This window comes from Amblyomma mixtum, chromosome 6, assembly GCF_055824585.1.
Source record: "Amblyomma mixtum isolate Tamu chromosome 6, ASM5582458v1, whole genome shotgun sequence".
NCBI lineage: Eukaryota > Metazoa > Arthropoda > Arachnida > Ixodida > Ixodidae > Amblyomma > Amblyomma mixtum.
In genome coordinates this window covers 157,615,303-157,630,198 of record NC_143017.1, presented here as the reverse complement: position 1 = coordinate 157,630,198, position 14,896 = coordinate 157,615,303, and the positions used below count along the sequence as shown (strand labels likewise).

At 46.0% G+C, this 14,896-nt stretch overlaps 1 protein-coding gene across 4 annotated transcripts in view; it reads left to right on the top strand.

Annotated features, from left to right (window-relative positions):
• Positions 1–14,896, top strand: part of LOC149340927 (cytochrome P450 3A41-like) — a 79,573-nt gene that overhangs the window by 41,272 nt on the left and 23,405 nt on the right. For 3 of the 4 annotated variants that reach the window (XM_089549873.1, XM_089549874.1, XM_089549872.1), the window contains exons 1-7: positions 3,696–3,981; positions 8,206–8,302; positions 8,716–8,768; positions 9,753–9,849; positions 11,331–11,447; positions 12,349–12,437; positions 13,741–13,886. In XM_089549873.1, coding sequence (XP_089405999.1) covers positions 3,917–3,981; positions 8,206–8,302; positions 8,716–8,768; positions 9,753–9,849; positions 11,331–11,447; positions 12,349–12,437; positions 13,741–13,886 — 664 coding nt within the window. In that variant the 5' untranslated portion in view covers positions 3,696–3,916. Of the gene's footprint in view, positions 1–3,695; positions 3,982–8,205; positions 8,303–8,715; positions 8,769–9,752; positions 9,850–11,330; positions 11,448–12,348; positions 12,438–13,740; positions 13,887–14,896 lie in introns of those variants that run through there. The other variant, XM_089549875.1, reaches the window with a different exon arrangement.

Below are 14,896 nucleotides of genomic sequence, written 5' to 3'. Positions count from 1 at the left end.
TGACAGCATAAATGTGAGCACTAATCTAACAAGATCAGCAAACGTTTTTACTATGCTTTTTCATGCCCGGCCTTCCTGCCGTGTGCATCGCTAGCGTCGGGGCTGTTGGCTGTATTAAGTACAACCTTGGTGAAATGTTCCCAGGTCACAGGTTACTGTTAAGCCGTTTGGCGGGGCGTTTACCATAAACCTGAAGTCGCAGAGCTCTGAATGGCTAGTAATACTTTCGTCCTTATCCCTTTGGACCTATGAAGCTTCAGAGGTGGCGTCAGGACCGAACTATATGGTTCAACAGCGAACTTCGTGTACCGGCGACTGTTGACCAAAAGTTCGTTTTGTGAGTACGGAGCCGACGTGGCATTCCTTTGGCAGTTTATGAACTCAGTTCTTGCATATAATGTAAGATTTCACTGTAACGATCAGATATAACCGCAGGTCACCCAACGGCAGTATTCTAATTTTTTTTTCTATTAACGTTTTTGCTATCGTCGAAAGTGTTCCCCATTGGTTTCCCATGGCAGTCTTAACTATTCGATGCGATCAACTGAAACACTTTAAAAGAAAGAATTTGCTACATATCAGAAGTATGGACCATTACCTTCCATATTTTCATAACAGTATCTTACAATTTTTCAATTTTCAAATCTGTTGTCCGAGAATGGCCTGCGACGCACGGTCGTCGTTGGGGCTACTTTTCGAGTTTTTGATACATAAGAATGTTAAAATGCATAACATAATGTTATTGGGAACACTGCCGTGTGTCTGAAATGCGTCTGAAAGTCCTTGATGAAAGCGCTTGATTTCGCAGCATTGCTGTGCGTTGCCAAATGCTGAGGAAGTTTGAGCCAGTCAAGCAGCTTAATGAGCAGCTTTTTTCTGGTATTCCTTATACCACGATTCGCGCAGTTTTAGCACCCAGAAATAAGCCAGTTGAATGGCTCGTAAGGGTGTTGTCTTGCTTGGTTTCGGGATAAGGAAGACTACAAACTCCCTCTAGTTTTGTAACAAGTATTGCTCCACACCCGTCATTCCCAGTGTCTATAGTTCGTACTTGTTTCGGGCAAAATGCGATTGAAGTAGATGCTTGCAACCGAAACTTGAGGAACGCTGGTTCCTCGAAGGGGTACGTGCTCGATGCATCACGTAACGACCTAGAATGAAATACACGTTGCCGGAATTAAAACTTGTTCTATCTAAGTAAAATATTCGTCTTAATCAGGCGCTGAGGTGAGCCGAACCGACATTCTGGGCCGTCGGAACCGCTGTGCTTACTAGTGCAGGCGAGCACACTCAGCGATGATGTCATGTTACTGCTGTTAGAACCCGCCAGAGCTTGAGCGCTCTGCGGCAGTGACCTGGTGTTTTTCGAATTTAACAGCGCAGTTAATGGCATATTGCGTTGCGCTGTTCGCCGCATTGGTCCGATGCTTCGAAGAGCCAGTTACAGACGCTTCTCAACCACGGCTGCAATTGCGCCGGATGTCGCCTGCTGTCCGCATTGCGCCGGCCATCCATGCCGGAAGTGCAGACACGGATTGTAGCGCAGCGCGCTTAATGAGGCCACAGGATGCAGTCTCAAATCTATTACAGTCTGTACACGGTTTCGTCGAACGTTTTTTGTTCTGGCAACACTGTGATTCAGCCCCAGAACACTTACTGTCTGAAGAGGGCGTGTTTTTCAAGCAAGCAATTGCGCCAGGGAAAAGGAAAATCATCGAAAGCTGGCCCATCACTTGCACAGCCGCTTTATCGAAATCTGCGCGGAATGATTCGCATGCCGCGCTGCCTTATCAAAAACAGCGAAACACGCGTCGCCTGAATCGGCGCAAACACCTCTCCATTGATACTGGAAACGCTTTGGGGCTGGTATCACCATCAGCACCAAAGTTTGTCTGCAAACGACAGAAACTGGAGGGAACATTTAAACTCTGCCTTAAGGGTATGACGCGATAGCGTAATCGGCTAATTTTCAAATATGCAGAAGGCCGTTCTCTACTTTACATTCATAGATCCCTGGTAATTCTATAGGCCTAACACTCCTCTTGGAGCAGTGGCAGCAGACGATATTCCGCGTTCCGACTTTCTGAACATATGTGGCCGTGGAATGGCCGTGACGGAAAACGGGGAGCTGGCAAGCAAAATAAATTATGATCCTGTTTTTTGTCACAGCCAGTTAAGGTTTCCGTGTTCGCAAGCGTTTGGTAGAAATAAGCCAGAGGAAGAAATTGCGAAGTGCGCGGATTTTTTACAGCGAAAGCTGTAATAACTTTGTACAAGCTATTTAGTAGACGCTATTTATGTGGGTAGAACGGCAATTTGTGCAGTGGGCTCCTATGCGTTAGCGGAGAGACCAATGATTGGCGTCCGACTTAGTAACGTGGGGAGCATCGGTGCCGCCACCTCTTGGCCCCTACCGAAGTTACATTCCAGAGGCGGCTGCGCAACCCCGCACGCTCCTTCAGAAGCAGGGACTGCGACCGGTTTGGCCTTTATCCAGCTTTGCGTGGGGGCGCTTTCGCGCGTAGTCTTCGCCGCCGGAATGGCCGTCCCTTTCGCGGCGCGTTTTGACAGCAGCGGCGAGCTGCGCGTTTTTCCGCTAGTGTGTTCATACCCTAGCGTTTCCCCCGGATGGAGCAGCCGATGCCGCTGACGTGCTCAGACGGTGCGAACGGGTCGCGTGATCCGGTTTGGTTTATTGGTTTATTAGGGTTTAACGTCCCAAAGCGACTCAGGCTATGAGAGAGGCCGTATAGTGAAGGGATCCGGAAATGTCGACCACCTGGGGTTCTTTAACGTGCACTGACATCGCACAGCACACGGGCCTCTAGAATTTCACCTCCATCGAAATTCAGCCGCCGCGGCCGGGATCGAACCCGCATCCTTCGAGTCAGCAGCCGAGTGCCATAACCACTGAGCCACCGCGGCGGGGTGTGATCCAGTTCATAGACTACCGTGTGACACGTCATATCGTCTCTCCACCCTTCGACTGTGATTGGCAACCGCGGTTTCCCTCTCAGCACCTCTTTCCTCCCACCCTCTCTCTCCCTTTTTTCTTTCCAATTATCCATCTTTCTCCCTCCACTCCCGTAAAAGTGGAGGGAGAGATGTTTCTTTCCTGAACAGGGGTTTCCTTCATCTGCAGAGGGGGATTTACCTCTTTCTGTTTTGCATCTTTCCGCCGATGCAATGCCGATACTCCGATGCCGATACTCCAGAGAATACCTTTACACACCAACGACGGACTTATTTTGCAGTTATGGATGCTCTAGTGCCAACGCATTAAAAACTGACAGGATGGCCAATCTGATGCGAAAAATCTACCAATCGGATCTACCCTAATTGATTTCATGCTTTTACTCCAGAGAATACCTTTACACTAAGCCGAGGCTTCACACATGTGACGGAATTTTTCGGAGCGTCAAGGTTGGAGGAGGGGGTTTGGTGGCGCTTCTAGACGGGGAAGTGGGTGGGTGGGCAGTTAACGACTAACTCAACCTCATTTCCCACCAGCCGTATTACGCTGTTGTTTTAAAATCTGACCTAGTTTCCGCGCAGAATTTACTACGTACAAAAGCATATAGCTGCGCACCAGGCTTTCAGTGCACACATGATGCCCAGATGTTTTTGTGCAGAAGGCCGCACTTGTTCAAGGGGCAAGAGGTCACAGTCTGCAGGCGAGGGAAGTAAAAACATCACTGAGCAGCGAGCGATAAAACTGCGCAAGGAAGCTGGTTATTCTGCTTCTATATCCTTCACCCCTCCATCAACTCCACTCGCCCCCTTTTTTTCCTGTATTCCGTTTCCTTTTGACTATTTTCTGTTTTCCGGCCCGGACAGCTGCGTTAGAACCAAGTGGAAAACATTGCTTAAGCAACGTGTTTTGGTATAGCCAACAGTAACCGTGCAGCAGCCGAGAATGACGTTTCCGGCCATACCCGAACTTGTGGCTTTCGTCGTTGCCTGCAGCTTCGCTGTATACTTGTGAGTTGCTACATTAGTGTTTGCTCTTTGACAATCGGCTGGCTTCTGTGGGAAATATTTAGACATCGTCCCGTTCTAACTTTATGAGGCTTGGCATGGGGACGCAAAGAAAACCGCTTTGAAAATGGCACTGGTAAATGCAAATGAAAAAGCTTAGAGGTGAAGATGAGGCAGGCTTTCTAAAGTAAACCTGCTAACTTGCTGTTGAGAGAATCTTGGCGAGGTGGAGCATGAATATTTTTTCCTGAAATAGTTGTTAATTTTTATATGACAAACTGCTGGCTTCAGGGCTGTGGTCTTATAACGCGAAGCCGGCGTCGTCATCGGCGTCATCGATGTCGGCGTCGTTGACCATGAGTGAAATATGCATGAAAAATCCCCGAAGAAGCTACCCAGGTGGTGCACCTAGGTCACGTGACCTTCTGATGCCACAGGAACCTGCCCACCGTGGCAGTTGACAGTTAAAATAATGACTGATGGCGACAAGTTGATCGGGAAGAGCAACCTGGGTCACACAAGCCTCACCGGTGAGAGCACCTACCATCGCAGGGCAGTGGCGCATCGCTTCACCGCTGCACCACTTCGCTAGGAGGGGTACGATGACTCCCAGGGATCTATGATTGTAAAGCAGAGAATGACCGATTCCACATAGATGATTGATTCCGATTCCCAGTCTCGCACTTACGCTCGCCCTTAAGGCGGAGCGTAAGTGTCACCCCCAATTTTTAGATCTAAGGCCTGCCCAAAGGTAAGCGCCATAGCCCGGTCCGACTTAACTGTTGGTGCTTTTGTGAAACCTGCCACTCTTATCACGAAATGTCAGTTTTCTATCTCTGTTTTTATTTTAACTTGTATCGCATGGCGTAGTGGTGCAAATTAAAACAAAAAGAAACAATGGTGATGCGCAGAATGAGAGACGGAGTGAGTGTGGCACGTGTTTCTGGGGTACGATATCAGGTGCTCTGCTTTGGGGCACTGACATTAATACGCACTGATTGAACTCCTTGCAAATTAGGTTTTGTTTTCGCTAATAAATAATGCAGTGTTCGAAGATACAATGAAACGGGAAAAGCGGTGCCCATGGGAATGAACGCATTTAGTCTGTATAAGGACGACCCGTGGGCGCATCAATTTTGCATTCACCGGCGGCCTAGGGTGGCACATTTCAGCTTTGGTTTCGCGCCACTGAAGCTCTGCAGTCCCGCTTACCTCATACAATTTATTAATTAATTGAGTTATTCCTGAATTATGAGCCCCATGATCGGAGATTTCATGCTATTACTATGATTCACGATAATCTCGCAGCAAAGGTGCGGAACAGCAGAAATGAAGAGTCAGAGGTAGACTCCTCGTCAGAAAGATATCGAAATGGAGCTTATTTTTGTTGGAAAAAGAGGAGCAACGTGATTTCATTTATTGGCTCTTGCGTTCTAGCTTGGAAAGCTCCGTCGACACGTGGCGGAAAACTGCTCATGCCGCATACTTATTGCTGTTGGCCATTTCTGTCGCTGAGGGTACGGGCGCGAGGCTTCGATGCAGGTTTGCAGCTTGGCATTGGCAATGGCCACGAATGCTGTTTAACGCGCGGTTCGCGCCATACGCAAAATGCGCAGCTGCTAACTCCGTTCCTGGCGGTATATATGCATGTTCAAGCGCTGCGTACGAACATGTTTTTCGGATACAGCCGGCAGAGGCGAGGAATTAGGAGGGCGGAAACGATGCCCTTTTGTCTTTTAATTGTTCCTCTCAGAAAAAGGTAAAAAAAAGGGACAAAAAGAAAGAGAGAGGGAGCCCGGACCAGCAACGCTTTAGCGTCTTAAAGCCAATTCAAGTTAAATGAAAAAGGAACTAAATGCTCAAAATAGAAAGAAACAACACATTTTTGAGGAAAAATCGGGGGAGTAAAAACAAAAAAAAACTAAACAAGAGAAAACCAAAGTCACAGCACAGTGACAGTCAGATAGGCAAAGCCCAGTGTGGGTTCAAAGTATACCAAGGAACATGCACTCCAACCTCTACTAAGGCCGAAGAGAAGTGCGGGCCGAATTCATCCACTGAACATACCTATGCCCACGACCATGTACGTAGACGCGCGCGCTACGTACGTCAGAGGGGGAGAAACAGAAATAAAAAAAAACGCCATGGCCTCGGTGGTCGACTTGTCGCTCCGCGAAAAGGTTAGCGCTTCCATGCGAGACTGCACATTAGCCGATGTCAAGGAAGTAGCCGCTGCTCTAGCGGTGGCGGAGGGTTGTAGATTAGGGCGGTCGCTAAAATACTCGCAGACTCTCAAGCAGCCTGCCGAGATTTCGTGAACAACAAAATAGCTCGCCTCGCACCCAATATATATACTCCTCGAAGCGGGCGACAGTCTTAAAGAACACAAGAGAAAAAACGGCACGAAAATGATCAGACACCAGATGATATGGGTACCGAGACACACGGGAGTGGCAGGAAACCAAGAGACCGATAGGTTTGCTGGAAGAAATTCTACTTTGAGAGCATCTTAAGTCGAAAACCTCGGGGAACCCACGCCAGTACCGCGGTAGTACTCGGCCATACAAGAAAGATATTGCGACAGCAGAAAACGATATCCCCCGCCTCATAAATCCCTCAAGAGAGGCAGCTGTCAACTGGAGACAATTACAGACAGGCTCATAGTCAAACTTCCGCATACTAAACAAAATGGTCCCCATGATAGACCCAAACGCGTGTTCCTGGGGCTAACGATCGAAAACCCACGCTGTGACCACATCACATGGGCCTGTCAGAACACTGAAGCGGTGCCCAAAGTGCAAGACCCGAGTGCGGAGCAATGGGAGAAACTGGTGTCGAGAGACCGGTAAGAAAACCAGCTGGGTCTAGTACAGCGAGCCCAACGGGCGGCAGAGGCTAGCGGAGCCCTGGACTGAGGGCATCCGATCATTGACCACGGATGGACAAGAACGACAGAGACGACTCCGGGGATAACACCAAGGAGGAAGACCTCTGGAGATGTCATTAAGTCCGCTAAAGTCAAGAATACTAGAGTTAATTTTTTTCCTCCCTTCCTTCCATCAAGTATAAGAAAAGGACGAACAAAGGGTACAGGTGCACATAAAACCATTTTTTCTTCCTTTCTAACCGACGAGAAAAAGGTGTCACCTTGTAGTGCACGAATATGTATCTGGTATGCAATAAACCAGCTCCAACCCATCAAGGAAATCTAAGCGTGGTGCCTGGCTGTATACACGAGCTTCTGGTGTTTGCAGTGACCTGCTTTTTGAACTTGTACTCGTGACTGCCTTGGCGCGTTAGATCTTGCTGTCTGAGAACTTGCATACGTGTAGACTATGTGGGTAGGGTGCTTTTATTTCTTTATTTTTTTTTCCTGAATGCATGTCTGAGTGCTGGCAGACCCGCCGAGGTGGCTCAGTGGTTATCTCGCTAGGCTACTGAGCTGGAGTATCCGGGTTCGAGCCCGGCCGCGGCGGCTGTGTTTCGATGGAGCCGAAACGCAAAAGGCGCCCGTGAAGTGTACGATGTCAATGCAGGTTAAAGGTTCCCAGGTGTCGATGCGATTCCGGAACACTCCGACACGGCACCTCTTTCCCTCTTTCTTCCTTCACTCCCACCTTCCTCTGTTTCCTCAAAACACGGCTCAGGTGCCCAGCAAAAGTGAGATAGTTACTGGGCTTTCCACTTCCGGATAACTAATCTAAGTACCGGCAGTCCTGTGCGTTGTCAGGAGAAACTAAAGGTTCCCAGGTGGTCGAAATTATTCCGGTGGCCTCCGCTACGGTGCCTCTTTCTCGCCTTAGTCCCCTCGCAGAACGGTTGAGGTGTCCACGAAAATGAATTTTCAAAGCATTTTTTTTTGCTCTCGTTTTGCTTGGGTAGAAAGGTGAGGGCAAAAACTGCACTTCATGGTGCCTACGGGAACAGACGTCGCGTCTCTCCCTACGGTGAATATATAGCAAAAGTCATAGTGCCGATGTTTAGTGGTGGTGTCATTACTGCTTGAAGATTCTCTCCAAAATTCAGCATAGGTGCGTTCAGGTCAGTTGTCACTAGCTTGCAAAATAAACCGTCACAGAAAGTAGAGTAGCTTCTGAACAAACTTCCAGAGTACTGCTGATTCGCAACCATTTCATATGAGTTTCGGCATAAAATCCTCCGTGATAACTTTTGCAATGATTTTGATCATTCAGACGAGCACGGATATTACTTGTTTGCAACGCTCAGGTTCCTGTCGAGAAGGCGAAATTTTTGGAAGAACCAAGGCGTGGTCCAGGAAGATTTTTCTCTTATATTTGGACCGACAAAGAGACACGTGGGAAAGGTTGGTAGCTCTTTCTGTTTTTTTTTCTTTATGATGTAGATGAGTTCAATGGAAAGAAATAAAAAACAAAACAAAAGTATTGCATTCTATGACGTATAACTTTCTGAAAAATTGCCCTGAAAAACCAATTTTAAAGGGACGCTGAGGATAGACGGAAGTTGGCTTATATCGGGAGCTTGAATAGCCTGGATAGCTTGGAGGGGGCAGCCTTCACGTCCGGCTTCAAAAAATGAGACGAAACTGCCTCTCCTGAGTTCCTCCTTCCTCCATGGCAGCCGATAGCATAGAAGAGTGCGGGAACGTTGCGTATTATTTATTTGTGCATTTCTGTTATGTGTTAATAATACTAACATTAATTCTCTTTCTTGTCCATTATTTTCTTTTCGGTTTTCCACTTCGCTAACAACCTTCAGCTGGCTTGCATTGTCGACCAGGAGAGATATAACAAGATGGGACGTGTCTTTGGGTGAGCTTTTTACTTCGGCTTTATCGACACATGATGCAGTGAAAAAATAAATTACTGCGCAATTGCCGCAGCTGCCAGAAAAGGGTAATGTTGTGTGTTGCGCGTTTCCGAAGGGTCTGCCTGCGTTCACGTAAGGCCAGCCTGATTATTTTCTTTTAAGGTTTGTTGGTTTCCATTTTATGGTCATGTTTGTTCTTTTCGAAATATTACGCGATTATTCCCTTTCTCTAGAGCAGTTTAATTAAGCTATCTGTACTGTATAGCAGTTTAAACTGTACAGTATAAAGCCAGTTCCTAATGACATCATGACCAACATTCCAAGAATAAAAATAAAAAATTGGAAAGTTGTAAGATACTGTTACGGAAACATTGAAGGTAACGGCCCATTGTTCTGATATGTAGCAAAACCTATCTTTTAAAGTGTTTCCATCGGTCACAACGAACAGTCAAGACTAACACAGAAAAAAACAATGGGGAAAGCTTTTGACGATAGCAAAAACGTTAATAGAAAAAACAAATGCAAGACTGTCGTCGGGGAATCTGCGGATATATTGATTGTTATTGTGGAATCTTATATGAAAAAACTGAGTTCATAAAAGGTTTCCCGTTCAAAAATGGTTGTGTCGAGAATTGTTGGGCATGAGTGGATTTAATGGGTGCGACGCTCAAATTAATTATAGTTCAAATAGACATTAGCACTACAGTTATTCTAAAGCCGTAGCGAGTTAGCTGGACAAAATCAGGCGGATTCATTCTGAGCGCTGCTGTGACATGAGGGAGGCCTTTTGTAGAAAAAGTTATTATCGCCTTAACTGAGGACACTAATGATGCCACCAAAAACGTCAATCTTTGTCAGCAAGACTATCTCCAGTGTTCTTTCGTGAACGAAATAGCCTTAATAACCTGTAAAGATGGTTTTCCCAAGAGTTGAATATTTACTCTCTGACGCGGTCTTCTCTTGCTTTGATTTCATCACTTCATTAGCGTCTACGAAGGGGGTCGGCCCACTCTCGTTGTCGGAGAGCCAGATCTTGTGAAACAAGTTCTCGTCAGGGATTTCCGAAGGCTGCCCAACAGACGGGTATGAGGAGCATTGCCATAAATACTTCCTTTTACTTTATTCTTCCCTGTTAGAATGCGATAAAGCAAATAACTTCTAAAACTGTTGGTATCGTGTAGCTGATTTATTCAATGCAACCCATAAGTTACAAGTAAAAAAAAAAAAGGAACAACAAATACATACCATCGAGTGAGCGCGAAGTGGGATAGCATCAAGGAGCGCGTAAATATTCTTTGAAAAAGCAGCATCTTTCTCCCACATAGACGAAGCCCGCTAGTTGACTTGTCTGACAGTATCATAATTCAAACTTGCCTGTGAATTAAGGGCATAGAATCACGCTAGTTGGCTGATAATGCTTCTGATATAGAAACGCCAAAGGCGACGCTGGACATAGTGGAAGGATGAGGAAGGCACAATACTCTGTATGTCTTCTGTCTGTTGAGTCACACGTCGTCTTGATAGTGGTTAACCGAAGAATTCAAGCGTACGAAGTTGGGTGTTGGTCCAGGGTCATACCTTAAACGGCAGAAATGACGGTACAACGGGGTAGGCAGATAACGCCGGTTGTTTTTATGTCCATCGTTGTCCTGTCGATGAGCATTCGCTTGGTGCTCTGTGCTTCAAAACAAGAGCGACCTTTGGGGCTTCAGTCATAATTATGACGTAACGCATGTAAGAATTCAAGTGTTAATATCTGCATACGGACGGACTCTAGGAGTGTTCGCTGCTCACTTCAGAGAAACATACTGCACGCGCTTTCGCGATAAAACACACAATGAGAATGATGTGCTCAGTTAACTCACTGTTGCCAGACGCGCACTCCAGTTACTAGCAGCAGCAGCGACACAGGCTTGGAATTACTGCGGAAGAAGTGCTACTGTAACGCCCTCTGGAAATTTGCGTCTGTTGAAGTGAGGCTTTTAGCCCAAACGAGGAGCCTTCATCCTCCAACTCGACCCACCAAAAGCACCACCCAGCAGCCATCTCCCCACCACACCCCCGAACTTGCGCTCTAAACATAAAGGAGTAAAAATGAACTAAGCTGTCCTTTAGCGCAATCCCCTTTATAAAAGGGAGTGCGGTAGACGACAGCTTTCTCCCTTTTTTACTTTGCGTATTCATGTTTAGAGCGTAGGGGCTGCCCCCCCCCCCCCCCCCCCCTCTCCCTCGCAGTGGGAAATGCAGCTGTTCTCGGAAGCACAAGCCGTCACTCCGCCACACGACCGTAGCTAAGGCGATGCCCACACTACCACCGCCAACCTTCACTCACCTCGACGCGCCCTCACCCTTCAGAAATATATCTTTAGCCTGTGTGAAACCTCGACTTAGAGTACAAGCGTTCAGATAGAGTTAAATATCAAAATTATCATCGAGGGTAAGTCCAACTCTTTTAGCAGAATTGTTTCATGAGATGTCTGATCATCCCGCGCGAGTACTCCTATATTCCAGCAGCACAAAGGCACATTGCTGGAAGCGCTGTCGTAACACTTGGCCACTTGCAGGCAAAGCATTTCGCCGACTCTGCACTTGACTCCATGATGCCGTTCGCACCTGTGGAATGTTGGAAGAGAATTCGACCAGCCGCTAGTCCGGCCTTTTCCCTCACGAAGCTGCGAAAGGCAAGTGCTAATTCTATTAGAAGCACTCGATATACGAGCTGGCACAGTGTGCAGGTGCCCCGAGTGAAACAAAGCACGCGTCTGTGAAAAAAACTGCGCTCCTTCGGCTGTGCCGCTGACATGGTGAACATAAAATTATTGTTTACTGGTCAGCCGGATGTGCCACTGGCGCCCATGATGTGTGCATGCACATCTGCTGCTAGAATTCGCCGCAATTCCAGTTTTCATCCGCTCTCGTGCTCCGTTTGGTTCTTGGGGCACCTGTACCAGGTCATGGCGAAACCTGTGGGTTCCGGATCAAATTATATTTGAATTCAACCACACTTTAAAGGAACCGTTAGTCAGTCGAAGAACATCTTTTGGGTAGTGTTTCCGTACAAATCTCGTTCGGGCAGGGTTGAAAACAAGCTTTTATTGAGAATTGTGAGCTTGTTACTTCAATTCGGTATAGAGATAAGTTAATATTCAGTCCACGCTTGCGGCCGACGCGACACGTACTAGACGACTGCATGTTCATTGTTCATCTATCCCATTATGTTGGGCTTCATAATAGCTGCCTTCCTTACGAGTCGTTTCTTCGAAGCGTGTTGTGGTGCGCAACTATCTACAGCCTGTTCGTCCACTGGGAAGGTGGTCAGTTTATGAGCAGTACGCAACCCTCCTTTCAATGCCGGATAAGACCTATACTTGGGCAATGCTGCCAGCCGTACAGACTAATGGTCAAGTTCTTTAACACGCCGTGTAGCAACACAGGTGGGCCGCATTTCGATCCACAAGAAAATGCCTTGCGCAAATGCCGGCTCTCAAGGCGGTTGTACGCGTTTCGTAGTGTGTACTGCTAGGAGAACGACACCCGGATGCTTGACAGAAATAATTATGCGAAATTATGGCTTTCTCAAAGATGACCACAATGACACACGACTGTGCGAAGGTGGCCTGCAAGCAACTGGCGGAAGCTGCGAAGGAAAAGAAATCTATCGATTTAAGAGAGTAAGTAAATTTCCCGGGATTTTGTCACAAACTTTCAATTTTTGACAAAAATGTTATCCAGAAAGAGCCGGATGTTTTAAATTTGCAGTCCACAAAGTGACACCACAGGCAAAAATAATATTCTTTTTGTCTTTTTATCGGCTCGTTCGTCTAATATGCTTCAGCCTACTTATTTTTAGTCAATTCTATCTAGTTTATGATCGTCCATAGCTCAAAGTATTGACGATTTCGACGAATTATACACTCCAAACAGAAAGGACTAAAAAGGTAGTGAAGCTGTCCTCTAGTGCACTGCCTTTTATAAAAGGCAGTGTGCGAGAGGGCAGCTTTACTCCCTTTCTACTCATTTCTGTCTAGAGTGCAGTTGGGGGCGCGTGCACTGAAGGCCATCACGGATTAGCTCTCTGTAACCAAAAGGCTGCAGGCGCAATCTCTAAAGACGCTGTACTTAATACAATGCAGCAAACCGTTAACCAACTAGAACAGTGCAAGCTGCCTTTAAGCGCAAGGTCGACAGCTTGCGGTGACACCTGCTGTACCAAAAGCTGTAATGGGGACTGCCTACTGAAGGGCATTGTGGATGAATTCCGAATTCGGTACAACAGCTTTTCGCTGTACAAACTCACAACACTGTTGCAATACTCGGAATGATCACATCGTAGCTGTTGCTGGCGAATTCTTTAACTGAACCGTTTTGAATTTTTGATGCAAACTGAGGCACTTAGTCGAGAAATTTTGTCCACACAATGCACGTATTTTCTCGTTCAATTTTTCGGTATATCAAAAATTTTGCTGAGAATCAGTCACGAACCAATCACGAACCAATCAGAGCTATTCGAGAGAGTCATGCGTGTGATGACATTGTGATTCTGAGAACTTATCAGAAGCGTTATATGAGTCACGTGAGTAGCGTTGTACAAGTCATGCGATTGGTACGTGGTAACGTGATATGCGAGTGGTCACGTGACGTGCACACAATTAACCCCTCTCAACCGGCAGATGAGCGAACAACAGCTGCGCTGTAAAAACAGAAGCGAGGTTGGAAGTGATCTGCCTCTGGTAGCTTAATTAAGAGAGCTTTTCGGTTCAAAACTTGCACTGTAGCGTGTTGCGAAATGTGTTTACATTCTTTTCTAAGTGCTTTGCAGATGTCCACAGAGCGCACAGTGTACACGTATGACTATGACGAAATCATCTAAAACATTAGTGTGGCGCACTAAAGAGTATCATTTGTGCTAGGGCAACTTTGCCTGTAGCACAGCGTCTTTTTATGAGCTGGAGATCTGCTCTCGCTAACCCGCAGGTTCTACGCCCATTACTCACTGAACGTCGCAGCAAAGTGCGGATTCTCCATGAAAATCGACACCCGCGATGAGTCCGCTGACGAGTTTATGAAAAAAACTAGAGAGGGATCTTCAAAGAAACTGACACTCTCCATGCTTTTAAAAGGTAAAGTATGAGTGGCTACTTGGCAAACCTTAAAGATGAATTTGCATATGCCCTGCAGTTATTTGTTGGGAGACTAATTTGAAGTTTTGTCTCCAATTTCGCTTTAATGGGAGATCTCAATGACCGTTTTCCTGTGCTTGCAAAAACATACGAGCCCAAGAGCATGACGTTCTTACTTGTTGCAGTAAAATAGAGTAACTTGCGAAATCGAACTACTGCGCAGAGTATGCTTAGGCGACTGTAAGATCAAGGTTCTGCCCAAGTATTGAGATGAAGTTAAGAAGCAATAAATTTTTCACTTTAAGAGCTATGTAGACATCAGAATTTTTTTTGTAAAGGAAAATATAGCCTCATGAAGGCTTTGAACTTGCTAAAGGCTGAATAAATGGCCCACTCACAGCATGTTATTCTGCATAGACTTTCTTTCAAATCTTTGTAATATTAGTAAAAATCAATCAAACGATCAATCAACTAATCAAGCAATCTCCAAGTTCATTATTAGTTATTACTTTTATCATTTAATTGTTCAATAATTGATTCGTTAATCGGTGAATTAATAAATCAATCAGCATTTGTTTAACGCGCTCAGGAATAAACATTTCTGAGTGCTGGCACATAGACTAAATGTACTTGTACAAGCAGCAGTTGTAATTGCAGTAGTGGTGTTAAGGGCGGGGTAGTAATAATGACACAAGTTAATTCTTGTTTTTGTTAAACAGAAACGTGATGTCAGATAAGCTATTTTAATTGACATGAACGTAGCAAGACCGAACATGCCTTGCATATTGAGTGGTTGGAGCGCAACGCTTCTGCGTATGAACGAAGACCAAAACTTTTGAGTCGTGGTGTAATTCAAAAAAGCAGCTTCAGTGAAAATTAACTGAGAATTCTGCATGCGTACGTAAGTGCCGAAATATATTTCTGTCATCGCTTTTAAAAAGACTGACTTCAACATAAGCTTTAAAAAATTGCTATGCTTTTTCTGGTACATACTTAAAAAATAACATACA